Source organism: Lepidothrix coronata, unplaced genomic scaffold (assembly GCF_001604755.1).
Source record: "Lepidothrix coronata isolate B3197 unplaced genomic scaffold, Lepidothrix_coronata-1.0 Scaffold23, whole genome shotgun sequence".
In the NCBI taxonomy this organism is placed as follows: Eukaryota; Metazoa; Chordata; class Aves; order Passeriformes; family Pipridae; genus Lepidothrix; species Lepidothrix coronata.
In genome coordinates, this window is record NW_016690203.1 from 2,013,128 (window position 1) to 2,039,217 (window position 26,090).

Below are 26,090 nucleotides of genomic sequence, written 5' to 3' on the forward strand. Positions count from 1 at the left end.
GGCTGGGGGGGAGCGGGCACGGAGGGACGGACGGGACACACCGCGGTGCCCGCGGGGCTCCCCTGCGGCTTCCAGAAACCTTCAGTTTGGATGCGTGGGGTGGTTTTGCAACTCGGAAACTAAGTAAGGAAAATCGGTCTTTTGGGAGAGAGGGGTTGAGTAAGTGGACTTCAGCTTTTGGACAGAATAAGTGTTTGGTTTTAGGGTGTTTTTGTAGGAGAGGATTTTTTTCCTGTATTTTTCTCTTCTTTTTAAAGGAATCAAAAAGTGAAGAACGGAATAGAGATGTGAGTGGCAATATGGCAGGCAGAGCAGAAGACTATGTAAGGATCCTTTAAATGTATCCTTAGCTTTATCTTACAAATAGTTATATATGTATGTTTAAAGGTGCATTTCTTAAATGGATATGGCATGACCTAGAATTTTTATTAGTTTAATATGGGAAGTGCAGCAGACTCCTTAGTCTTTTCCCTAGCAAGTGGGAAGAAGTTATTGTAAGAGTTTTGAGACATGTAAGAATTACAAACTGGGTGTACCAAAAGAATGTCTTATTCAGTATCTTCTAAGATTATTCAGTTACAAGGGTTCTGTCTCTTTTAAGGTTGACTGATGTTTCACTGATGTAACGATAAAATAAAAGTAGAGAAACAAATAAAGTTAAACAAGTAAACAAAAAGCCTGCAACTTTTAAAATAGCGTTACAAGTATTTTCTCATAATCAGTGCTGCAACAATCTTAATACCCATTTATTTAACTCACTAGTTGTTTCCTTCCCTTCCCTCTGCAGCTTGAATCACTTCTCACTGATGCCTTTAAGGGGAAAGGATTTGAAAAAATAAGCGAACTGCTTCAAGAGAGAGAAGTAGAGCCTCCCCAGAAATACAGTGAATCTCTTTTTAGCCAGCTAGACAAAGCACTGAGAAAGGCGAGTATCATAAATAATCTCAACCATCCAAAAACCCAAGGGTATCAGACTAATGATGCACAGCACTCTGTGTTTCTGTAGGAGCTGGACAAGAATGAATTCCAGAATGTTTCGCTGCTGCTGAAATGTATTCAGGTCTACTTTAAAAGTGATTTCCAAGAAGGGAAGAGTTTGTTTATTGAGCAAGGACTGGTAGCAAAGATGAGTATAATATTATATGCAAGTTACTAATGTGATTTAAAGTTGCTTGCATCAGAAAAAGAACTCCAAGGAAATGAAAACTAGAGAATGGCTTGTTGGCCATGCAGAAACATATATATTTAAAATATATTGCATGAGCTCAATGGGCAAAAAAAATACTTACTGTCTTTCATTGCTTTTGGTGCAGCAGCCAATATTATGGTTTCACTTATTACCTGACTTAGTGGATTGTGGGTTTTGGGTTTTGGGGTTTTTTTTAAGCTGACAGTGGAAGGGGAGGCAGAATTTTGATGAGTCCCACTTATGAAATGATGTAAAATTTCTAAACGCATTTTAAATGCTCCAGCAAAATACAGTGTTAGTTATAGAACTGATGAGCAGTTTGTGCTTTTATAATTTTAAGACCTGACGTACTCTTTATGAAGATCCCTTTTTAGATATGTAGCAAACTAGATGCATTTAATCTGCAGTTGCATTTTATCTTCTGGCAGAATGGCACAATACTGATTTCAGCTGGTGATACTTGTAGTAGCAGAAATGCACTTGTGCTGAAGATGAGTAATACCTGGATCTAGCATAGCTAGCAGGGAACAGTTAACACATGCTCTACATTTCCAGAGTTCTACCAAGAAGTCCTCAGTTCAAAATATTGTAATCCTGCCTTGTAATTATGCTTTTTAGGGATACAGTTACTCAAAATTCCTGTATGGAGATATATTAATGAAGTTTCCCTGATCTGAGCTCTGTACCTCCAGTGAAGCATAGATTTCTATTTCGCCACATGTGTGGCTATGCAATATATTTAAAACCATGAAGTGTTAAAATATTTACCTTGAAAAAGCTTGAAAAAAATTTAAAACATTATTTTGCTGTGAATTGATGTTCTGTAGAAATTTCTATAGGAGTTACCATGCCGTTAGTAGCATGCATTGTGCCTAAACAACAAGAGTGTGTGCCTTGGACAACGAAGGACGATAAAAGAGGGTTGGGGAGGGAAGAGGGGAATGTCACTTTTCATGTCCTCCTAGCAAAACCTGAGCTCCTTAACACCATGTAGCTTTTGACACAGTATGTAACTCAAGTTTTAAGAGTAAAAAACTGTCTGTAAAGTTTCCTGCAGACATATATAGTTTAAGGATTATTAACTCCTCTTCCCAGATTTTAACCAATTCTTTTAACTTTTACCTGGTATCTTGGTTTGAAAGAGCAAGAGCATCTGTGATCCTCATCGACCCAAATGAGAATAAATTTTTTGAAGACTTCTTTGACACTGCATTGGTATGTATGTGCATTAAGGGAACAGAAGGGTTGCCTATATTGGATAGGAAAGCCATTGTTTGCACACAATTTCCAGTTAAAAAACGAATAGTTGCATGGACCTGGCAGTGAGCCTGGGATGCAGTCCAGAGGGTGCTGGTGGGGAGTGCCCAGGAATGTGCTCTGGGCTGGCATCAGGCTGAGATTTGACACAACCTGGGAAAAGCTGCTAAAGGGCTGCAGTGTTTTCTGATTGTCTAACATGAAGCCGAGTGTTTGTTTTTGCAGAAAAATTTTCAAGAAGTTCTGATGCATTTTTTAAATAAAGGCTTTTGTGCTGAAGCTCTCTTAAAAACCTCAAGTCAGTAATATTAAGCTGCACTTTACTTGCAAATGTGTTTTACCCGAGCTGTTCCTCCAAGTCTTGTTGTCTGTAGCTTACTGGAACTGTGTCACTTTTGTGACACAGTTTGTGCATCAGAATTCATATCAATACTTATGACTCTTTTTAGGAGTTCTGATAAAGGATATTTAAGCTGAATCAAAGTTCCTTCTTTCTCTGCTAACCATACCAACATACCCGATTTTTTTTTCCCAAAATTTGATCTATATTTCTTCCCAGTACATTTCTTCCACATGCTTTCGTTGTGGAGAATGAAGTGTTTTGTTCTGTGGGGATTTGGGGTTGTTTGTTTGTTGTTTGGAGGTTTTTTTAACTTTTATTTTTGTTTTTCCTCAAGGGACTTCAACACCTTCAGATATACATTGTGACATATAGTACTGTAGTGTGGAAGCACAAAATGTGCTTGTACATAAGCCCATAGGTGTAATTAAATAAGAGAAGAATGCCATGATGTGGCTTTTCCAGGGTACCTATGGGCACTGCACTCTCAAGTGCTGCTGAAATCCCTGGGGAAAGTGGGTGCTTTGCTATCTTTACCCTCCCTGCGTAATGCCAACCTGTATGATTAGGGTCATCATATGTGACATGCCTGTGTCAGGTGGCCCTGCTTTTCCTGATGTGGGTACACTAGTGTTTTATGTTATTTAGCCCCTGAGAGTTGTGGTGGTGGGGGCATAAACACCTTGGCACTTTGAGTACTGCTGTTCTTAGGTGATAGTGTGTTAACGAAGGCTTCCTTTACTGTTTCCATCAGGTGATTTGCAAATGCAGTAATGAAGGTCAGTATTTTTTTCCTTCCATGCCTTGATATCCTGTATCTTAGTCTCAGGAGCATGTTTCTTAATTCTGCTTGAACTCTGTCCCTTTTCTCTTTTCCCTTCTGCTTCCTACCTCTCTGCAATATTTTTTTTCTTTTAATCCTCCTTCTGATTTCTCTTCAGTTAATTTTCATTAACATTCACATCAGAGCACAAAACCTTTTTCCATTTCTCTTTGCTTCCTTGTTTTGTACAAGTCAAAAAAAAAAAACATCCATCTGTAGTATCTTGCTTAAATGCTCAGCATCAAATAATTCACTTGATCAGAGTAAGTGGTGCTTCTGAAAGGGGTTCAGGCTAGAGGATCTATTCTCACCACATCTGTTTGTACTGGCTTGAGAAGTTCTTTCCTTGCTGAAGGCAACCACCTCCACAGAAAACCATGGTAACTCCTTCAGCTTTCTGAACTAGGCAGAGGGATGTCTGCAGCAAAATTCTGTCTGTGGCTGCAGCTGGCTTTCCATTAGGGCAGGGGAGCAGGTGCTTTCAGAAAGTATCTGTATGGCCAAACGTCCAGTCTCACAAGTCATGTAAAAATAAAGTATTACACTGTGGACCAGGTAATGTGTGCTTATTTGTCCTTGTGGCTTATTTTAGTTGGAGCAGAGTACGCGTGAGCATCTTCTGGTTAGTACCTTACTGGTTTACTCTGTTGATTTTGACAACAATTCTAATTTTCTCTTGTGGTTAGGCCTCTTAAAATAATTACCCAGGTCAGCAGTTAGTGTATCTGGAGCTTTACTTTTTTTTTTTTTACATAGAAGTTACCAGTTCCCTTTCTGTCTAGGATTAGATGGTTAGAAGCTTTGTTTTAAAATGAACTTACAAGTGGGATATTTTTACTCCAACACAGCAAACTGTAGTTGCTTCAGCTGTCCTTTATATGGAGACCAGCCCATTTCTAGCTGTAACCTTTCAAAATATTTTTCTAGGGAAAAAAGATCTTCTGAATTTATTTTTACCTGAACTAGGGCATCTAGTAACAGAAGCAAATCTTTGCTGCACTCTGCATCTGGAGGTAAGATTCCTACTAAGAGGAGAAAATTAGATACATTTGCGCACAAGTGTGTGTGATTAGAAAATATGGGAAAAATGAATAATACTGAATTATTTCCCTTCATTTTCTGCCCCTTCTTTTGCGGGGGGAAAGGCTTTGAGGACCCTTAACTCTATACTCGACAACGTCACACGGGAAGAGAGAAAGCAATTCCCTCTGTCTGAGGAAATGTGCTCGCTCACGTAGGTGATTTTCCTCCTAGCTCCTGTAGCTAAATGCCATCTTCCCTCCAATAGGAGTTAGTTATTTTCACTTTTAACTTGTGGTATTATGTTGTTTCAGGAAAGACCTTGCCAAAACTATTCTGGAGGTTGGTGGTAAGAAATATTTAGTGGTTATTCTTATTAATTTCTCCAACTTTACCTTACCTGTTTATTTATTGTAGCTGAATTGCAATTTAAATTATTTACTTGTCAAGAGTTGACTTTTAGGGAGGAAAATCACATAGTACTTTGAGAAAATATTAATAAAAAATTGGTAAATGCAGCAATGCCTTAGTTTTTTCTGGTTGGTATTTAGTAATGTGTATTAACCAATAAGACGAGCTAAACAGATATATGTAGAAAAGTAATTAGATCAGCTTTACATACGTGTTCACAAAATATGCTGGCAGTTAGCCTTAAAAAAAATAAATTGGAATTGCTTTGCCCAGATGTGGACAAACTTCAGTTAACAAGGTTTATAGCCTCTCGAGTGAAGTCTTTTTCATTTTCTCCTAATAATAACACTTTCTAGAGTTTTGCCATGATATATGGAATGTAACTTAATCCTAGTGAGTTAGTGATAAGTCTTCGCTCTCATCCTCTTCCTGAACCCCAAGAAAATTTCCCAGTGCACTTGTGTGTGTTGTGGTTTGCAGCACTCCGTACTTGACCTCACTGAGTCAGGGGGAGCTGAGGATGCCTGGAGTTAACACTTGGCTGTTAGCCTCCACAGTTCTCTAGGTAGAACCAAAGCTAGATGATGAATATGACTGTGTGGTACGTAAGTACAAGAGTGGCAATGCTATAACACTCTCTTATGCCAGAGGGATGATATTTATCCTGTGCTTATGTTTACTGTGTAGATTATGACCTCCAGGTTGCCCTTTCAGAAGCACTTTGTAGGTTAATGATAAAAAAATGGAGAGATGACCTTGTTCACCACTGGTTTGAAGATAACTATCTTGCTGAAGCTTTCAAAGAGATCAAGGATAGAGAATTTGAGACGGTGAGGGTCCTTATTTTGAAAACAACATACTTGACAAGTCTGTATAGGGGCTAGTTTTGGTTGAGTTCAGTCAGGATGTCCTTGTAAGAAGTTCCTACAAAACTGACTTTATAAATACACAAAGTTACTTAGTTATTGAATTATTTGTGGATGGTGTGTTTTGTTTTTTTCCTATAATGACGCATTGTTAAAATAGCTCTTCTAAGTTTTTACTTACAAAAAAGTAAAATAAAAATTATAATCAATAATAAAACATAAATAAGTTTATGTTTGAAGGCTTACTGGTAGTAAATTGGGTCCAACCATTTGTAGCAACTTGAGTGTTTCTTCCTCAGGGGCCTTTGGCATCACACTGACTAGTTAAAAGCTTCTAACTGGAGTAGAAGTCACACAGCCCGATAGAATAAGTATTTGCAAAGGAAATGCAGCCTGACTTTTTAATAATATGTCATTTGTCTTGAAGGACTGCAGAAAATTTCTTAACCTGCTGAATGAAAGGCTTGGGAATGAAAGAAGGTAAGCTGGGGACCAACAGAATAAGCTGGTGCCCTTACTACTGCAGAGGAGAATAAACAGGATTGTAATTTGAGTTGGGTGATATTAAAAAGAAAAAAACGGATTTACGTCACATGTGAAGAATTAAATTGTTCTTAAGAAGGACATTTTATTCATTTTTATGGTGGTTTTTTGAAAGTAAAATCAATGAAGATAATGCATCACTACTAAAATACTATGGCCTCTTAAGCTTCTCCAATATTAATTTACTTTTAGAAATATTTTAATTATTTCTTGAACAATAAGATTGGTTATACTAATCTTATGAAAAATAAAATGATTTAAGTCAGGCTCTGATGCTGAATGTATCATATGAAGTCTGCTTTTCTTCCAGAGTGTATTCTTTTCCATGCATATCTGCTTTTGCTGACACGGAGGAGGTAATACCCCCTAAAGCTCTGACATGTTCCCTACACTGTTACTACTGCTGAAATGTTGATTTTTGTGGTAATTGTTTTTTCCCCTCCCTCTTTTTCATTGAAGAGCTCAATTTCTTAAAATGTAGAGTGTAACCTTCTATACTGGTTGGAAAGTTTGCTTGTTTGTCACTTAGCTCCCAATTTACAGCTGCTGACTTTGCTTTTGTATCAGCCAAAAGATAGAGGCAGCGCTTCTCTTCATGGTGATGACAGAAGGGAGAGCTCTAAAAAGAAACAGGAGGACAGGACAATGTTGATTCCTCCAGCAGAGCTGTTCTCAGAGTGCCAGAAAACAAGATTAGCCTGATGCCCATGTGGGAGAAGTCAGAGTTGCTGATCCTGCAGATTGCTTTAGTGGTCTTTAGTACGTGTACTGTGGCACCATTCCTGGCAGTCATATCGAATCAACAGCATGTAAATGGAAGCCAGTTCCACTGTTTCTGATTATTTCAACTGCTCAGAAACAACTCCTATACCCTCTTCCTGGCACAAACATGTGGGTGTTGTGTGTTGCCTTTCCCTTGGCTGATACAGAGCTGTGTCTGACATGGGTATGGTTGGGTGAGCAGTAGACTGGCAGCTCGCAGGTTGATCTGAACTTTTATTTCTGCAAGATGTGCACATGTGTACACAGATATGTAAGGCAACACTTTCCAATTTTATCTCATTAAAGAAAACTGAGAGTGATACAGCAGTTGTGGGGCGTTTCTGGGAACAGCAGTACCACTCTTCTTCCCCAGGTGAAGAAGCCATCGGATGAAAAACTGGAGGAGTTTTGGATTGACTTCAACACTGGCAGCCAGAGTGTGACTTTCTATCTGGATAGTAATGAGGTAACGATAACAGCGAGGCCCAGGTGGCTTTGGGCTCAGCCTAAGGCTGTAGGCACTCACTCAGCCCTTCTGACATGTTGGCTTTGGTTTTCAAAGGGCTTTCTTTGGGACTCTGTGAGGCTGTCAAAAGAAGCTGTCAGCAGTTACAGGTTGGAGGGTAAGATTTTCCAACTGACGTTGTCTTCTCTCTGGCTATGGGTTCCTGAGACACATGGAGTCAGCTTAAAATCTCAGCACCACCATGTCATCTCCTCCCTCCTTGCCTTTGATAGTCATCTTGCACTAGCTCTGCTTGTTGGACTGTGTGTGGGCCCACTGAGCACAATAACTTACTCTCCCCTACCCAAGCAGGACAGGTTAAGGTATCATCATTTTATAGATGTCCTAGGGAACAGCATAATCATCAAGATCATCAATGGGAAAGAAATGAGTGAACAGAGTAACTGGAAATGCACAGGCAAGATGTAAAAGAGACTGTTCTAAAAATTCCAGACACTTATTCAGTTATTTTGTGGTCGAGAGAAGTATGTCTTGATCTAAACCAGATTTAATTGCCTTTATTTTTTTTTTTCTCAGAGGATGGTGGACAAAAGATTGTTAAAATTTTTATGAAGAAACCTGCTGCTCTTACCAAAACGGAAGCAACAAAAATCAAACTGATTTTCAGTGCTGAGTTTGAAATCTTAGGTGTACTTAAGAAAGTCCTGGGTGATGAAAAATTTATGGTAAGCTCTTAATATGAGGGTTGGGGTTTTTTTCTAAACTAGATTTTGCACTGGGCAAAACCATTCAGATTTCTGGGGTTTATGCTTGTGTGGTATCTTTGCTTATTTTTTCCATACCTCTTTATTATATATCTGTCTTCCTGTTGTGGATTTATAACACTCTATATAGATACTCTTAGCTTTGGCCTGCAAGAGAAATTAGGCATCTTACTAATGAAGTTTCAAAGGACTCAAAGTCATGGTTTAGAAGCTGGAAGGTTAAACTGATTTGTTAATGGATTTTATGTGTTATTACTTTTGCTGAGCTTCTGCAGTAGAAAATAAAGCCTATGACATTTAATTGTGTAACTTGAAGTCTAAACATGCTCTTACATATAGCTCCAAGTGTTACGTTGCACAGGATGAGTAAATTGTTACATAAGAACCTGGAAAAGAGAATAGGTGTGCTGCAAGATACAAATCTTAGATTGACTTTGTAGCTAGTACTTCTAGATGAAGAGTAGAGTACTTCTAAAACCTAAAGTTTTTTTCTAAGCCAATGTAAAAACATGGGCGATGTGTGCGACTATTTTTTCTCAAATGTTAATACAATTAATTTTTTACTCGTGATTGATCCACAGACTATGGAGATTGCAGAAAACTTTTGGCAACAGTAAATAACCATGACATGGGGGCTGTCATTTACCCTTGCAGGAGCCAAGACCTTTCCAAATTATCAACACAATTAGCATCCAATTATTTGTTGCTGGCAATTACCAACTGTTAATTTTGTTATTAAGTAGTTGACTTTACTAGATAAAGATTACTTTTTTAAGATCACTTTCACATGACATTAATTCACACCAGCAGATAAATGAGACCGAAGAGAAGTCTGTCCATGCTGGGAAGCAAGCCAGGGAGAATGAAACAGGTGATTTTTTTTTTTTTTTTTAATTATCGTGTTATTTCATTAAATTTAAATATCTCAATTTTCAAATTATTGTTTTCACTTGCAGTCCACAGCTTGCAGTTAACCTCATTTAAAAAAGAAAAAAACAAACAAACAAACAAAAAAACCCCCAAACCCAAAACAAGCAATGCCCAAGCTCAATCTTCTGCTGTTCCTTGTCTTGTGAGCTTAGTAACTGGTGCTTGTTGGCAGATGCTGAGTCCCTCTAGCCCAGGGAGTGGGGACTGGGCACCATGGGCCATGTGCTGCTGGTATTGCATGGGCAGGGGAACTGCTCAGTGATACAGGACCTGGATTTGGATCTGGCAGGCAGCCTTGCAAGGCACATCTTGGCTGCTGGCTGCCCACTGATGTGCAAAGAGTGTGCAGTAGTGTTTTTCCATCTGCAAGAGCAGTGGAATGCGTCCTTCTGTCCACCTCTCTTGCTTGCTCAATGCCTGGTTTCTGATTTGGCTATGCTATGTAGGTGCCTTTGGAAGTTTGCCTGCAGAAGGGGACAGTGGCATCGGTGTGCCCATGAAAGCACAGGTTCTCTGATGGATGAGTTCTTGCACCTTGGCATTTAACAAGCTCTCCCCTGTACAGTGAGGTGCATGTGGTGAGGCAGCCTCTACCAAAGCTTTCTGCAGGGGAGTGGCTTCTGTTTCTTCTAGACAAGGTGATGTGCTAGAAAATGGTGTACTCCAGTCCCTTTACCCCACCTGGAGTGGATGATGCCCTGGAGATGCCTGGTGCTGTTGTGGAAGAGCAGCAGGGGGAGCAGAAATGCTCACCTGTAGTCCCTGTTTGTAGGTAAAGATGAGCAGCAGCTCGTCTCTGCAGAAGGTGTCCTGCTGCTGTGTGAAGTGGCATTGTCAGTGCTGCCATGAATACCTTGTGCTATAGGGCTGTCTTTGTGTGTGCTCCAGCTACAGGTGTGTCTGTGTGCCTTACAGAAGCAAAGGCTCTTAGCTGGACCAGGAATAGCCATTAGTTGCTTATTCTCATCAGCCTATAGCCAATGCTTTGTATTTCTTTGAATTGGGCACGTTAGGTTTTCCATCATCAAATGGTGTCATTTCCTGTGCTGCCAGTGAACATCTGCAAGATGTCTTCTTCCAGGATCATTTGGCTGAGTTTAATTATGTTCCAAATATTATAGATGTCAAGGGAGCTCAGAGCCTGAAGTACAGATGTCATGTTTGGGTGTCTGACCCAAAGGAGGGTCTATAAGACCTGTACTTGTACAAGAACAAGAGAAAGTAACTCCTTTCTTTCCTTTTATCCCCCTCTGAAATTCTTCTGTAAATCCCCACCACAGCTGTGACCCACAGTTTAACGAAAAGCTACTTTCAGCAAAAAAGGCAAGAGATGTGCGTGATCAAAATTGGTTTGAAACAGGAAATGTTTTCTCAGACTAATATTGGTATCAAATTATTTGGAAGATGGTGCTTTTTTTTTTTTTTCCCTATAGTGATCTTTTATCTTTGAAGACTGGGACTTGTTCTTGCTGCAAAACTGGCTGTATTTCAGGTTTTAGAGTGATTACTTTTTGTGTGGATCACTCCGTGGTGTAAATTGCTTGACAGATATTTCCACATCACCTAAAGCTGTGAACTCACAGCTCTTTCTACTGCTACCACCCACTGTCTCAGAATCAAGTTTTAAGAGCTTTTAGGATAGTTAGCATTGTTTCTGTGATAATATTAAAAACAAATTTTTACTTTCATCTAAGTTATTGTGCATTTAAGGTTTTTTCAAGTGAATACTTGAAAGAGCTACTTCCAGCTCTAAATATCTGAGGCCCTAACTTCTTCAGTAGTCCTTCCCATTTTCCTCCAGTTACAACCTAAAATGAGCTAGAATGGTAGTCCTCCAGATTCTAGAGGCACAGGTGAGCTAGGAGTTCCTTCATCAGTGTCCACTGTAATGCACGCAGAGGTACAAGGTGGGCACTGCTATTTGAAGCAGTCAAGGAGTACAAAGGGCAGAAGGCAGTTAATCTGTAGTGAAACATTTTGCAGTGCCTGGGAGAGATTCAATGAAGGGCAACAGAGATGGTGGAAGATCCCACTGCTTTAGTCAGACACAAATGGTTGTTCCATCTCTTCCAGAGCTTAGGAGTTAAGGTAGTGATAAGATGATAAACTTCAATGTATTTGTACAGTATGAGGGGCTTACATGGGGAAGGTTCAAGATACTGTTTTTTTAGCATTGCAATTCTGCACTGGGTAATTTGGAGATGTTTGTTTTTGTTCTATTAAACATGATCTTGAGATGTTTGTGCCTAGTAAGTTGTACTGTTACAACTTATGCATGAGTGTAATAATGGAAAAGGCAGGTAGTGAGTGTGTTCAGTTACTGCAATAGCATTCTCACACTGGTTGCTGTTCTGCAGTGATAGCTGAGTCTTCTAATGCACAAAGGAGGAAAGATCCCTCAAATTCTGAAGACATGGAGACTTTATCAGAGAACTTAACCTCTGAGAACAGCCAGCAGTTAACACGCACAGTAGCAGTAAGTGTTTGGAGTATGGTGGAATGGTCCTTGTGCCCCTTTTCCCCCTTCTCCAGTCTGCTTTTTTATAGGTTGGGCTAAAACCTTCTTTCAAAGAAAACTGGTTTGTATCCAGTCAGCCCAAACATATGCCTTCAGAGCTGCAATTTTGGCAAAACTGCATTAAAAAGAAAAAAAAGAAATTTTACTTCCTCTTGTAAGGGGATGGTGGGATGCCTTTAGTGAGAAACTTATGATATCACTTATATGCAGCCTAAAATGTTTTTATGTGTGGACAATGATGAATGTGTCATCCAGGTGTTGTCACAGACTGGCACTGAAAGTCTGTTTCTAAAAATCCCCACTTTTTTATTGATCATATATATGTTCTGTTCATGGTTTTATGTCTTCGAGCAGAAAATGGTGAACTCTGGTGTTGCCGTGGTTACAGTGAGCCAGCAAACTGACCTGGAAGATGCTAACCAAGGCTCAGGTCAGGCTTCAGTTCCTAAAGTCTGATGCAGTTCAGTGTCACCCAGATGACATGTTGAAGCACCTGCTTTTGTGGGCCTTACAGCAAAAGTAGATAAAGATTTCATAGTAGTGCAGAGGCTAAAGCTATAGTATCTTTGCCTTCTTCAGCAAAAAAGTCCAAAACTCCATCTCCAGGAATGAAGGCTAAGCCTAGGTGAGTGTCTTGCAGATGAAAAGTTGCAAAGGGGGTTTTTGTTTGTGGGGTTTGTTTTTTTGTTCCCTTCTCCAGGGGTTTTATTGCATATCATTTTGAGGCTTATTCCATCACTTATTAAATTAGAAAAAGATTCTGTTTTTCAGCCTGGATAGTAAGGCTGGATGCCTAGAGTTACAGCACTTTGGAGAAGCTGAACAGTGATACTGAGTTACTAGCTTGGCAGCTGCTTTGGTGTCACTTTTTTCTCATCACAGATTTAATCCAAATGCAAGGTGATCACACAGCTAACTTAAGAGTTTAACTTCAGCTATGTGTGTAGCTTTTGCTATTAACTGGAGCTCAGCAAATATGAGGCTATTCGTAATAGGGAAACATGACTTATGTGAAAGATCATGTGAATTTGAATTCTCCTTGGCATCAGTAACACCTTTTTTTCCAGAGCTTTGGAGGACAGAATTCCTTGTAATTAAGGAGCTGGACTTCTGTAGAGTTACTGATTAACTTTCTTCCCTACATACCTAAACCATTGCTTTGATGCTAATTGGTGCAAGTTTTTTTTTTCCCCTTAGTACTTCACAGACTTTTTGGTCTTTAAATGAACAGCTCCCTCATGTGTCCTCTTGTCCCCAGTGAGAAGCCCCTAGAAGAACCCAGGGAGGAGGAAACATCAAAGGTATGTTTGCCTTGGGGCTCACCCGAGTGAAGAGATACGGGGCAGGGAAGAGATGTTCTGGTGGAGTTGCAGAAGAAAGCTGGGATGGGTTGACCCACTGATGCCATTGAGCAGTGTACTGAGTCCATGCAGTGTCATACCTGATGTGATGTGCTGTTTAGCACCAGGAGTGAGCTGCAGAGGCAACAGCTACCAGCCTCAGTCTAGAGTGGCCCAACCAGTTAATTCGAGCTCACTGGAGTGTATTCAGCACATATGCCCACTCCACAGCAGTGTGTTGTACTTGTGTCTAGGAGTACAGTGGTGTGTGGGCATCCAGACCAGCTGTGTGTGGGACAAACTCACATGTCACAAGACTTGCACGTTGTCTGCGAGAGCAAATGTTTGCTTGCTGAATGGAACCAAGCCTTGGAAGTCTACAGACATGTTTATTCACTTTTGTCTGAGCTGTAATGACCCTCCCATGACAGGTCTAATGCTAGTTTTAGATTTTTAAATAAAATTAATAATTTTTTTTTACTGCTGGTTCAAATGCTTTGTAACACTTGCCCACTCTGCAGTGAATTCAAAGCTTTTGAACTACTTTTTGTAACCCCACCCTCTTGGCCCCCCCAGCTGTGGGAGTTCGTATACTCTCTGATAGGGAAGAACTGCAGGCAACAGTTGCACCTGGATAGTAGTTGCAGTAGGAGGAAGGAAGTTTCCTGGCACACCTTATCTCTGCTTTTAGCAGGCTCTTGGATAAAAACATGACTTTGGGTATTGTCGTTTTAGCTCCTGGAACCCCCTCTTTTTCCAAAGGATGTTGCCTGGGAAAAGAGAAACAGGAAAAAAAGTTTGGCCAAGCAAAGGGCTGAAGACAGGTATGAGCCCATGCAGAGACTGATGTACCAGGTGACTTTAGACCATTTCTAGTCCTCATGGGTGAGGGTGTCCCCATGGAGTGTGCTTCTGAACAGAACAGATAGCAAAACAAGCAGGAGGCTATGAAGGGTCACAACTTGTCTCAATAGGACCCTTTGGGTCCCCAAAGTGATGAACACTTCAGAAGCTAACCCTACTCTGCCAAAAATGCTCTCTACCTCTGTGATACTATGTCACATTGGCTTTTCCATTTTTCCTTACCCAAATATAATCCTCCCATCCTCCAGTGAGTAGAGTTATGAGTGTCAGCCTCTTTCACAAATACATAAGCTTTCTTGGATATTGTTCCAATATCCAGTGTCACGTGTGCTAGAGTTCCAGGACAGTCTTTCTCTGTTTGTCTCCTCCAAACATCCAAAGCTAGTGGCAGTGTGAGCAGAAGCACTCGAGGGTCTGGGGCCACTGCAATCTGTGGCACTGAAAGTCTGACACGTGGCTTACTCCTCCTGTGGTCTCTGCCAAGTGTTGTGTTCGAGTTAATGCCTTCTGCTGGGTGGAAGAGCAAATGAACTGTATGTGAGGATCTCTGCTGCTGTTCTGGAGCTTCCTTGAGGCTTCCTGCTTCAGCCTACTGGCTCTTAGCTCGAAAAACCCCCACGAGGGCTTAGATAAATTTTTTGATTGATTGTACATAAGAATAAGAAAGCTCGATGCAGAACTTCATCAGGACTACAAGTTGTGTGTTTTAAGACCAAATAATTTGGTGCCACAAATACTAGTTTTAAAACAGGAGTAGCATTGTAGAAGGTAGAGGTGAAGAACTACTTAGTTCGGTCATTCTGCTCCCTCTAGTGTTTCGTCTGGAAATGAGCGTGTCCTTCCCTCAGGAGGGGAGGCTTTAACGAGGAGCTCAGTTCTTTGGTTTTCCCGTTCTTTCACTAATAAAGAGAGAGTGTACTGTTTGCTGAGCAATAGTTCTAGGATTTTTTTGAATAGTTACAATTTGGAGAAAGCAATAAAGGCACAGTTAAGTTTAAATGTTGAAAGACATGAAACCAAAATCTAGATGTACACAGAGAAGTAATTAGAGAACAAACATTGAATATTGGAATTTTCAAAAGGCAATTACATGGATTTTTTTAAAAATGCCTCAGATATTATATTTCCATTACTTATTTCTTCCTACTGTGTACTCTTATTGGTGATGTGGGGAGAAAATGTCCAATATGTAAATAGGGATAGACTAATTTGTATCTTTTGAATATTTCTCTTAAAATAAGAGTTAAAATTGAAAGATTGAAAGTCAAGACAGAGAACAAGAAAACTAGGTAGCAAAGGGGAAAATATTTTTGTAGAAGCTGTGAAAGCAGTCCATTTAGTCACAGAAAGTGTTTGAGCCTGTAGTGGGAGAGTGGGACAGAAACAAACCACATTATCACCCGCATAATCCTAGTGAAGTTCTATAAGGTGATTCTTCATGATTATATGTTGCTTCCTTATATATGTCATTGTCTTGCAGGAAGGAAGTCTTTGACTTTGAAAACTCAGACTCTTCAAGTCATGAAAAGGTAAAGTTGAGAACAGAAGTTGTTAAGAGCTATGGTCCCAACTCAACACCTAACAGAGTAGTAACTTGCAGGAGGGGACATAGTTTGCTGCAGAAATGCTGTAAGGATGGACACACTGTTATAGCAAAACAGACAACTGGGAATCTGAGATTTTTTTTGTTTGTGTGGTGGAAATGGAATTTTTTTTTTTATTTTTTTTTTTGAGTAGGGAGAATGCTCATCACTGCTTGAATTTTGTGGTGGGTAATATATGATATCACCAACAGAAATCTGAGCTGTTGCTTGAGTGAGGCCATGGGGTATCTCTGTGATTGAAAGCCAGCCTTCCTTTGTGTTTTGCTGAGTATCAAAAGCAGATTGCTGAGCATCTGCTTTGTGCTTCTAGGCTAGACAGAAGAGACTGAAATCCGTTTCAAGCCATGCTTTGCAAATTAGGAATCCCTGGTTAAAAGCCAGTCCTCACAAAATTTTTTTGGAAGTTCTGCTTGATTTATATTTTGCAGACCCTTGAAAAAATGAAAAATAATGAGTTGCTTTGCTTGCTTTGGAACTTTGACCCGTGTGAGTTTTCTGAGGAAGTGTAAACATGTTCCTGATGGCTTCCACCAAGGTGGCTCTGCTGCAGAAACCCTTTGGCTTTCAGCCTCTTTCCTAGTGTGAGAGATGTCACTGCCACCTGCTGCTAATTCTGTGGCAATGGATGATGAATGGGACACCTCAATTTTCTCTTCTAAACGGGACATTGCCCGATCCTTGCTACTGCCACTGGGTGTCAGCATAAATCCCTGTTCCATGGCATCCTGCCCCGCGTCCCAGCAGCCCCGTCCCAAGGCTGTCCAGGGACCGTGTTCTGTGTTTACATGTGCTACTAGCAGTGGTGTTATTGATTAAAATGATGTTTCTTATGACGTTAGTGCTTAAAATGAGCATTACTCATAAAGCAGGGAAAGGAGAAAGTAACTCTGTTTAGGACAACAAGTGTTTGTCTATTATAATTTAGGACACTGTTTCAATCAACAAATTCCACTCCCTTAAAAGGTGAAATTTCCATGCTGGACTCCTGAGTTTGATACATATAATTATGTAGATTGTTTTTTGGGGTAGCCGGACTCAAAGACAAATGTCTTCTTCTTTTTCAGGTTGCTGAAGCCAAAGGAAAGATTCTTGGTCAGAAAGCTTCTTCACAAAATCAGAGGTACAGGATCATAAATGTACCATTTATCAACTTTTTGCTATGTGAAAGAGAGTTCATAGCTTTTGTGAAGCTTTTTTAAGTTAGGATCAAAAAGACTGTGTGATTTTTCTAATACAATAGTTCCTTGCTTAGCTACCATGGTATCTGTGGATGTTATTGGTACTAATTTTCAAATAGTAAATAAAGGTTGTGGGAAAGAATAGAGTCTCCTGTCTACTTTGATTATAATAAGATTTTAACATGACTTTAACTCTTAAATATCGTCCTTCTCTGATCGTATGTGTAAACTGCTGACTTAATTTTTGAAAAATACTTAAAATGCTCCCTGCCTTGCTTTGGCTGCCTCCCAATTATAGCAAGCTGCCAGGAACTTGCACCTCTAAGTATGTAGGTTAATTTCTGTTTTAAAAAAAATGCTAATTTATAAATATCCCTGAGTTGCTACTTTCAAAAACCAAGCAAAGAAAAATTTGGCTAGTGACTGCACTTTAATAGTTTGGTTCTTGTGCTGATCTCTCAAGGAACCTTCCTGCGATTTCTGTTTGACTGTACCCCTTCTGTGGTGTGCTACTGTTAGTGTTTGCTTGTCTAATTTGGGTCTTTATGTGCTACTTGGCAGGACTTATGAAGTAAAAAACAAGAACAAGGAATCAAACAAGCTCGAGAGAAGGCAGGTAGGTTTTCTGTGCTTTTTCATCCTAGAGCTGTGTTTGTCCATCTGTACAAATCTGTTGCACCCCTAAAGAGGCTGAGGTTTAAACCTTACCTGGGGCAGAGGTGGAGGAATATGAACCTGGTAGCCTCTGAATAGCCTGTTTGTTGCTACTGAAAGCAGGACTCAGGGTGCACCATCACTGCCAGCGAGCAAATTGTTACATTTTTTTTTTGCCCCACTGATGTGCTGTTGGGTGCAGCTCAGGCATGCTGAAGTTTTCCTTCTTGCAAGAGCACTTTTAAACACAGGAAAGGGGGGAAGAAGAGGAAGGAGGGTGCTGTAAAAAACCCATATTGGCAAAGGGCAATCATCTGCCTCTCAGTGTTTTTATTCTGGTGGTTTGACAGCTAACTGTGACTGTTTGGCAGATTTCACAGCTTAAAATGCTTTACATATTGCACTGTGGGGAGGAAGAAATGGAGTAACTTGATAGTAGTTGAAGGGGAATGGCTGAGGGTCTTCTCAGTGAGCTGATTAAGCAGAACTCACTCTTAAGAGGGTCTTTAGTCCAGTTACAGGAAACATCTTTTTTCGGAAAGCAACAATGAAAATACAAGCACTGGTCAGAGTGAAAAAAGCTGGATCCTTGACTCTCAGATACAGTCGGTGCCAAAATCTGTTGACTATACCCGAAAAAGAACAAGGGTGAGAAGTAAATTGAAAGGTAAGTGTAGTCCCCTATTGACATTTAGCTATGCATGATGTGCTGTGCTGTGCTGCAGAAAAGCAAATGGCTGGTGATGGTTTGAGAGTGTTCAGCCAAATCCTGATCCTCCTGAGTGGGAGGGAGCAGGTTCGAGGCTGGCAGCAAGGGGTGCCCTGTGGAGGAGGTGCATTGCGCACTCTTGTGCTTGAGCTGGTCTCTGGTTCCCTTCTCAGAGTGAGGTTGAAATATCTGGGTGGAAATCTGGCACTTAAACATCTGTGTGGGTGTAGCCCTCTGTGTGTTGATGGTGAAGGGCCCCTGAGCCCTGAGCTGGTGGCTGTGTTGGTGCTCTTGAACACAACAGGAAGAAGATCTCTTTAAAGCTACCACACCTCCTCCCTATAACTTTCCTCTCCTCATCTCCCCAGAAACATGATTGACTTGGCAAAGTAAACCTTGAAAAACCTGACAGTTTGCAGACCATGGCACTCTGCTCTCTTAGATAGTTGGTCTGATAGACCAACTGTCCTCTCAGAAATAATCACATTTGATTTTGCAAATCACGGATAGAATTCTCTGCTCAGACCTGCCCAAGAGCAAACCTACCCTACAGCCTTCTCCATGGCCATCTACTGCTGTGACCTCCAAATGCAAACCGAATTGCTCTGAATGAGATGGAATGTGTCTGTCCCATTCATGGAGAATGATGCTTTCTCAGGTAGCTGTTGGATTCAGTGGGAATGAAAAAGCAAAAGGAAGTTGAGGTTGAAATTATCCTTTTTACCGTGTTTCCTTGGGAGTTGTTCTCACTCCAGTGTCAGCCCACACATCCTGCCTAGGACTTAGGGACCATCAGACAAGATGCAGAGCCTGCCTTTTTTCTTGGCTGTTCTGGATGCAGTGAGTTGTGTATGTTTGCATCATTGTATCTGGCTTTGTTAGAGAAAGGGCTTTGTTAGTAAAAGGGTGTTTTTTGAAGCTTACTATAAGTTTTGTGGCGTTTAATCTTGCAAATGCCCAGAAAACCAAACTGAAAAGGTTAGCATCATGGGTAACTCAGGTAACAGGGTAAAGTACACACTTAACTTTGTAACCAGGTAAGCTTTTTTCCTTGCAGTGCTTCCAATGTCTTCTGCAAGTAGTGGCAGTGACTACGCGTCAAAGAAGGTAAGGTGGTGTCATGCTTAGGTGTCTAAGATTTAAAAACATACATGTAAAATGTGTACAAATGAGTGAGAATTAAATAAATTGGTACTATCTTTCTTCTCAAATGTTCTGATGGACAGATTTGTCTAAGCATTGCTGAGACTGTATTGATCTACTAGAGGAGGTCTTAAGAAAACATGGGAAACTTTGTAGAAACAACTGTGTCTGAGTCCTGAGCATGTTGTCCTGGAGTGATATTTACCTTTGACAAGTGAAAAATTGGACTTGGTGTGACACTCACCTTGACACAGCTGCCTATCTAAATACCTGCAGAAATCCCAGCTGGGCCCTACAAGGCTGTGTCCCCATGCTATCTTCTGCCCTGTATTGTGCAGTGCCTTGGGAAAGCTCGCGTTCACCTCTGCTTTGATGGCAATTTTCAGAGCTTTTATTCCAAGTCCTGTGCTCACACCACGAGTCCTGGTTCATGCACCATTGTTCTCTGCTTTCAGCTATAGCTCTGGGAAAACTAACAGTGGATTATGTAGCAATGGAGGAGTTGGTGGACCAGACATACGTCAAGCAAATAAAATAAAATTGAGCTATGTCAGGCTTTTCCAGTGCCCAGCTGTTAAATGCCACGTATCAAATATATCTCAATCAAAATATGTTTGAAATACAAAAAGTTTTGAAAAAAACTCTTCAGAATGCTTAATTGCATTAAAAGCTTTTATTTTCCTCTGGAAAAATTTTCTTTACTCTCTTGACTATAATGCTTCTATTCTGCTTATTAAAAATATCAAATGTACAGCTCTGGTGGCTAAAGGGAAAAGTGATGCATGCATTGAACTTCAGGCCACAGGTCTCCTTCAGTGTTAGAGAGCCATCAGTATGTTAGGCATATTTCAAGTGTATCTCTGCCCTTAGTGTACGTAAAAAACCAAACCAACCAACTAAAACAACAGCCCAAGCCCCTAGTTCTTTAGTAATGTTTAAATAAAACAAATGCTTAGACTTTGTTTTGTTTCAGGGGAGAGAATCAAGGAAAAGAATTAAAAAGGAGATGCTAAGGGAAAAAAGCAGATTTAGCGCCAAGGGAGGTGATTTACCTACAGTGGATCATGCTGGTATTTCTATTTTAATCTTCTTCAGTGTATTAGAAAAGCTGTTTTGATACATATGGGTCTGTACTTTTTGGGTTGGTTTTTCTTTTTGATTTTGCTGTTTGCATTCACATTTTCTTCATAAGCATTCTGCTTGGTGATATTTTTTGTAAGGGCTGTGAGGGCTGGATATTGTTTGCATGGATACTCATGCAGGGAGAACATTAGCTGGGGCTAGTGAGAGGTGAAGGAAAGAACTTAATTGACAACCACGAAGAAAACAGCCTTTGGACTGAGTTTGAGCCACCATCTCTTCCCTGTGTAAAGAGATAAGGTGGAAGAGGGTGGAGATTTTTTTGTTGTTGTTGTCATTAAATTGAGGTTCCTAGTCAATGCAGGATTCAACCTCTGTTGCCTGTGTCATTTGACTGATCTCTCATGCAGATGAAACGCTCTCAAAAGAGCCCAAAGAGGATTTGCTATCACCAGGTGTGTCTGCTGGGGGCTATTCCAGTGATATGGAGAAGGCTGTGCAGGTGCAGTATGCAGTGCTTAAACTCCTTCCAGTCTGCTGTCAGGCTACTTCTCATCTAAAACCAATGCATCGTGTCACTTTTTTTCCTATAACTAGACAAGTCCCTGACAGCTTGCCTGCAGTGCAGGGTGGATACCTTCTTACTTTGTTTTCTTTCTCTCCTTAGAAGTTACATGAAGCGCCTGGAAATTTGACTAGAGAAGAAGAAAGTACTAAGCGGAAGGACTCAGGTTTGTTATTCTTGATAACATGGAAGGGTTGTTAAAAAGCAGAAAGGGCATTGCCAAAGCATTATTTCCTTTCAAAGACAAAATAGCACTGACTTTTCTTGAGATAATTTTTTGCTAAGTTCTGTTTCTCTGTTTTGTGTATTATGACAGACTATGGTAAGATGATTTTATATACACGCTTGAATTCATTGCTAATCCCTAAATCCTGTTCTTGATCACAGGGGAACTTGTAGTGTAACTATTAAGAGCTGGGGATTTGCAAACTAGTGACCCAAGAGACACACAGAACATACTTTTCAATGAAAATGCACTGCGGCTTCAGTTTAAAAAGAACAAGCCTTTCTTAAAGTTGTTGACTTTATACCTAAGAGCAGAGACACAGACCATTGCTATAAGCATTTGGTAAATGATGACTTGGGTAATGCTTATTACTGCTGTAGCTTTTTTTTTTGGGTAGATGACTTAAGGAATTTTTTTTAATGAAACTGAATCTGCATAAACTAAGTCAGAATTGCAGCACAGTCTCTTTGTGATTGGAAACAACCAAACTTCAAGAAAGTTGAGCAGCAATGGATTGTTTTCATACTAATCTTCTCAATACTGGTGTAGTTTTGAGAGACTGTCTTAAAGTTATTGCTGTGACTATGAATCAAGCCACAGAACAAAAGCATCCCTTTTCTAACGATCTGGCTATATTTGTGTTCCCTATATATCTCTTACCTGTCCTGCAGTTTCAAAATACACTGTCACTGCACCAACAAATCTGCTTAATTTTGGGGGAAGATAAGTGCTGCAGACTTGATTTTTTTTTTATCACTGTTTACTGTACAGCCTTACCATTGGACAGGAGTTGATGCCATGAGAAGGCACAAGTAGGCTTATGTTCAGAAATTTCAAGTGTGATCTGTGACTACATTTGAATTCTTTCTTTATGAACCCAAAATCTGCTTCAGGATGCTTCTTGTGTTCTGACTGTCCCCCTTGTCTTGGGCCCCCACCACCTTCCTTTCTGCACTATGGAGACTGCAGTCATCGCTGGTCAAACAGATCTCTCACTGAGGTTGAGAAAAGTATTAGTGAGACAAAGGGATGGTTTTTTTTTCCTTTTAGGCAAATTTTCTTTAAAATACAGGCTGTAGTCTCCCTCAGCATGTTCCTAAGGTTTTTTCTGAATTAAAAGCTATTGTATAGCAACTCTAGTGAAGCTGCAGAAAGGTGGCTGTTATGCGTGTGGTTAGGTATTTTTCCCCTCTATTGTGTTTATGCATGGGTTTTGGGTTTTGGTTTTGGTTTTTTCTTGTGAGGAGAAGCTGGAATTAGCTTAGTAACATAAACAGATTGCAAGCTTTGGTTGGAAGTGTGAAGAAGCTGGACAAGAGGTTTTTTATGGTTAGAGTAGCAGGTCAAGAGAGGAAATTATCTTTAAGATGGAGACATGTTAGCTTTCAGTTATCTGCATAACACTACACAGTCTAGTGTCCTGCTTTTGCAAGGGAAGATGCTTGCTAGTGAAGTCTTATCCTGTCCTGTAAGTGTGATTTCAGATGCTAAAATGAAGTTGCCTGCTTTTCTGAAGCATTGGTAATTCCAATGGTGGTTTCTGCTTGAGCAGATACTGTCATGTACCTCATGCAGAAGAACCGGTCTTTTCTGAAATATTTTCTCTTCTCTTCCCAGATATATTAGAAAACACTGTCATAAAAAAGCTTAAATTTTCCAGCTGGGAGACAAATCATTCATCTTCTGACACTAACTATAAACCAAGGAAAATTTTTGATTCAGTAGAAGAGGAAGCAGAGATCCAAAAAGGTAAAGTCAGGTTGGCAATTAAAGTGAAGGTTTAGATGCTTTCAGCTTTTCTTTTGTTATAGTAGAAATCATAGTCATACGGAAGCTTGAAGAGATGTCTCTTCAAGGCTAACTTCTCCAGAGTCCAAAATTAACAGAAGGTGCATATTGCATCACTGTCATTGGAACCATATGTGGAGGTGTGAATGACGAAATTTGGGTTCCACTCAGTAAGCTGCTCAATGATATCCACACTTTCTAGTCTTCCTGAATAGTGACTGTCTAGAGCTATTAAAAAAAAACCAAACCAAACCAAAAAACCCCAAACAAACAAACAAAAAAAACCCAAAACACAGGAGCTGAAAAAAAAAGCATGCAGATAATGGACAGAGTAACTGCAAAATACTGCTAACTCCAAACACAAGGGGATTAGGCTTTCTTTGCAATGAATAAGAAGACAGGAAAACAGTGGTGACTTTTTTTTTTTTTTTTTTAAAATTCCCTTATGTTGTGCTTTTGCCTTACTGTCTGTAAATATACTGCTCTTTGTGTTGCTCTATTGTGCCTCTTATTCCTTGCTGCTAACAAGTATTTCTCAGTGGGCCAGTCTTCCTCCTGCTTATGAGCTCTAGAAGAACAAGACTCAAATTCCAACTCTATAACAAAAGTTGGTGCTTACATGAATGGCAAACCCTTCAGTAGCAGGATGGCTTATATTCCAATAAGCCCTCCAGCATGATGCTAACTGGTTATACACTTCCTCCTAGGTCAGGAAATGGATGATAGTGTGGGTGATGTGTTTTTTTCCAAGATGCAACATGAAGACTTCAGTCATTCAGGAGTGATTACTGCATTTGAAAGCTTTGTTGACCAACTGAAGAAACTGTTCTGGGTAATGTGTGCTCTCTTACTGTGTGTGGCAATTTATCATATTATGTAAAATCACCTTTTTATCTCCAGAGGAGTTGGTGCAAATATCAGATACTTATTTTTTTGCCCAAGACCAGGGCTTTGGCTGAAGTGTTTGTTAGTCTGAAACTCTTAGAAGTATTCTACATAACCTGTATATTCTGAGAAATGTTACAGGGAAGACATAATGGAAGTTTTAATTAGCTTTTTCCTTCTTTTTGTCTCTACATGTAGGTTGGAATATCAGACTTGGTTAGGCACTTTAAATACTTTCCTCAGAGGGGAGGGATCAAAACGTTTTTCAAAAGTAACCCAGTGTAGTGACAGTGTACCTATGCTGGAACTGTGGGTCATTTTCCTCATGAACGCATATAAAAAATAGAAAAACTCCCTTTTGGAGCATAGAGCAGTTTCACTGAAATGTAAGATCAAGCAACTTTTTCATGATGAAAACCAGAAAGCAATACAGGCTACACCTATTGACTAGAACATGCACAGATCCATAAGGACATGCTTTGAAATTAATGGTATATGGAGGTGTTAGCTGCACAGTTTGTAGTGAGCTGTCTATTCATGGTTCACTCAACTGTACAGACCTACTTAAGATGCAAGCAATCAACTGCTACTGTTGATTTAGCTATAACAAGTAATGTGGACATTAAACCAAGTTTAATGACAGAAGAGTGTCTGACCCATTAGAAAATCTTCTTGTGGTCAAAAGCTTTGAACAAACCAGATGTGGCAGAGCAGACTTACAGTGAGTGGTTTTGTTGTTTGGTTTTTTTGGTGTTTTTCTTTCCAGCCTAGTGCTAGGTATTCACACTAAGCTTTTTGGTACTAAATCTTTGAATCAAGGCTGAAGGTGGATGCATTTACAAATCAGTTAAGATTAAAATGCACACTGCCTGTATAAATGTTGACCTGAAATAGTGCTAACAAAGACCTGGGTTTGGGCAGCTGTTAAGTGTGTTCAAGTATAGGTGAAGCTTGCCTCTTCACTGACTGGATAACATGACCCTGACCTGAAGTTACCTGGGTTACACAGAGACTTGTTGGTGTAACTAGTGTGGCTGAATGAAGTCAGTTCATATTTGTAGTACCTACGTGTCACCTCGCTGCTGTTTAAATTTGACTTATGATGGTTTCTGCTAAGCTGAATGACAGCCCACAGAGGGATTTGCATTCCAGGGAAAGGTTTTGCAAACTAGACTTACAGGTTTTGGCCTAGGGCATTGTCCATCCCTAAAGGTGCATCCTGTGGCTAGGCCCGGTACAAAAGGATGGAGATCAGCACACAGAATGCCCTGAGGTCTTCGGAGAAGAACTTGTCTGCCTTGCTGAACCAGATACACCAGTGCAGGTAAGCTGTCTGGTGCTGGCTGAAAACAGTATCAATTTTGTGTAAATTTTGATTGATAGGGAAAGCAAACCTGACAGTCAGCTACTGCCCTTATGGTTTGTAAGGCAAAATAGCCTGTGTGTGTCCTTTTTTGTTTTATTTTGTTTTTCTGCAAGAAAACTTTCAAAAATGTAGCTCCTGAGATTGATCCTGACTTTTCCTGTAGGAGAAGAGTGGATGGATTCATTAATGCAAAGCAAGCTTGAGTTAAAAGCAGTTGATGAAGCAGTCCTTGAACTATCTTCTGGTTGTCATCTGTGTTCACAAATCTGTTTAAAAATTCTCTTCTTACACTTTTTTTGTTTCTGTTTCTAAATTGTTTAAGAAAGAAGCCAGGTTCTGATTTACTTAATGAAGTGAGGGAGAAGAAAAGGGATCTGTTATAGGCCCATTTCTGTAGATTGTTTCCATGTGCATGAAGTAAGTGCCAGAAGTGGGCTATACAGGCATTCACCAGCTTGGGCTTTAAGAAAGTCATTTTGCTTTACAGGTTGTCAAATTCCTTAGATAGGAGATCGATAAAAAAATCAATTCTAATATTTGTGGATTTGTAATAAGTGAAATACAAGTACAGTCTAAGAAGTAATTAAGTCTATCAGGCCTCTGTATCCACTACACAGTCAGTTTACAAGATTTAGAGCAAAGGTAGTATGAAATAATAGCTCCTAAAGTGAAAAATTCCTAGTATCAATAGGACCTCTGTGAGTTGAATTTGCTTGCCATTAAGGTACATGGAGAAGTTTGAGTTCCAAAAGAAAAAAAATTAATGTTTTGGGGTGGAAAGTAAGAGTTGATGGCAGTG

The 26,090-nt window shown here is 40.0% G+C and overlaps 1 protein-coding gene across 1 annotated transcript in view; it reads left to right on the forward strand.

Moving 5' to 3' along the window:
* Positions 1-299: 299 nt before the first annotated feature.
* Positions 300-26,090, forward strand: part of SYCP2L (synaptonemal complex protein 2 like) — a 28,285-nt gene continuing 2,494 nt past the window's right edge. Inside the window, exons 1-32 of the mRNA XM_017808377.1 lie at positions 300-323; positions 788-925; positions 1,007-1,144; positions 2,285-2,404; positions 3,541-3,565; positions 4,398-4,400; positions 4,537-4,622; positions 4,755-4,843; positions 4,944-4,978; positions 5,728-5,870; positions 6,334-6,386; positions 6,760-6,805; positions 7,585-7,677; positions 7,774-7,834; positions 8,254-8,402; positions 9,252-9,312; positions 11,729-11,847; positions 12,244-12,319; positions 12,469-12,514; positions 13,148-13,190; positions 13,965-14,053; positions 15,574-15,622; positions 16,762-16,817; positions 17,437-17,491; positions 18,040-18,196; positions 19,296-19,345; positions 20,355-20,451; positions 20,872-20,963; positions 21,129-21,192; positions 22,870-23,001; positions 23,748-23,872; positions 25,155-25,249. Of these exons, the coding sequence (XP_017663866.1) occupies positions 300-323; positions 788-925; positions 1,007-1,144; positions 2,285-2,404; positions 3,541-3,565; positions 4,398-4,400; positions 4,537-4,622; positions 4,755-4,843; positions 4,944-4,978; positions 5,728-5,870; positions 6,334-6,386; positions 6,760-6,805; positions 7,585-7,677; positions 7,774-7,834; positions 8,254-8,402; positions 9,252-9,312; positions 11,729-11,847; positions 12,244-12,319; positions 12,469-12,514; positions 13,148-13,190; positions 13,965-14,053; positions 15,574-15,622; positions 16,762-16,817; positions 17,437-17,491; positions 18,040-18,196; positions 19,296-19,345; positions 20,355-20,451; positions 20,872-20,963; positions 21,129-21,192; positions 22,870-23,001; positions 23,748-23,872; positions 25,155-25,249 (2,609 nt within the window). The remainder of the gene's footprint in view (positions 324-787; positions 926-1,006; positions 1,145-2,284; positions 2,405-3,540; positions 3,566-4,397; positions 4,401-4,536; positions 4,623-4,754; positions 4,844-4,943; positions 4,979-5,727; positions 5,871-6,333; positions 6,387-6,759; positions 6,806-7,584; positions 7,678-7,773; positions 7,835-8,253; positions 8,403-9,251; positions 9,313-11,728; positions 11,848-12,243; positions 12,320-12,468; positions 12,515-13,147; positions 13,191-13,964; positions 14,054-15,573; positions 15,623-16,761; positions 16,818-17,436; positions 17,492-18,039; positions 18,197-19,295; positions 19,346-20,354; positions 20,452-20,871; positions 20,964-21,128; positions 21,193-22,869; positions 23,002-23,747; positions 23,873-25,154; positions 25,250-26,090) is intronic.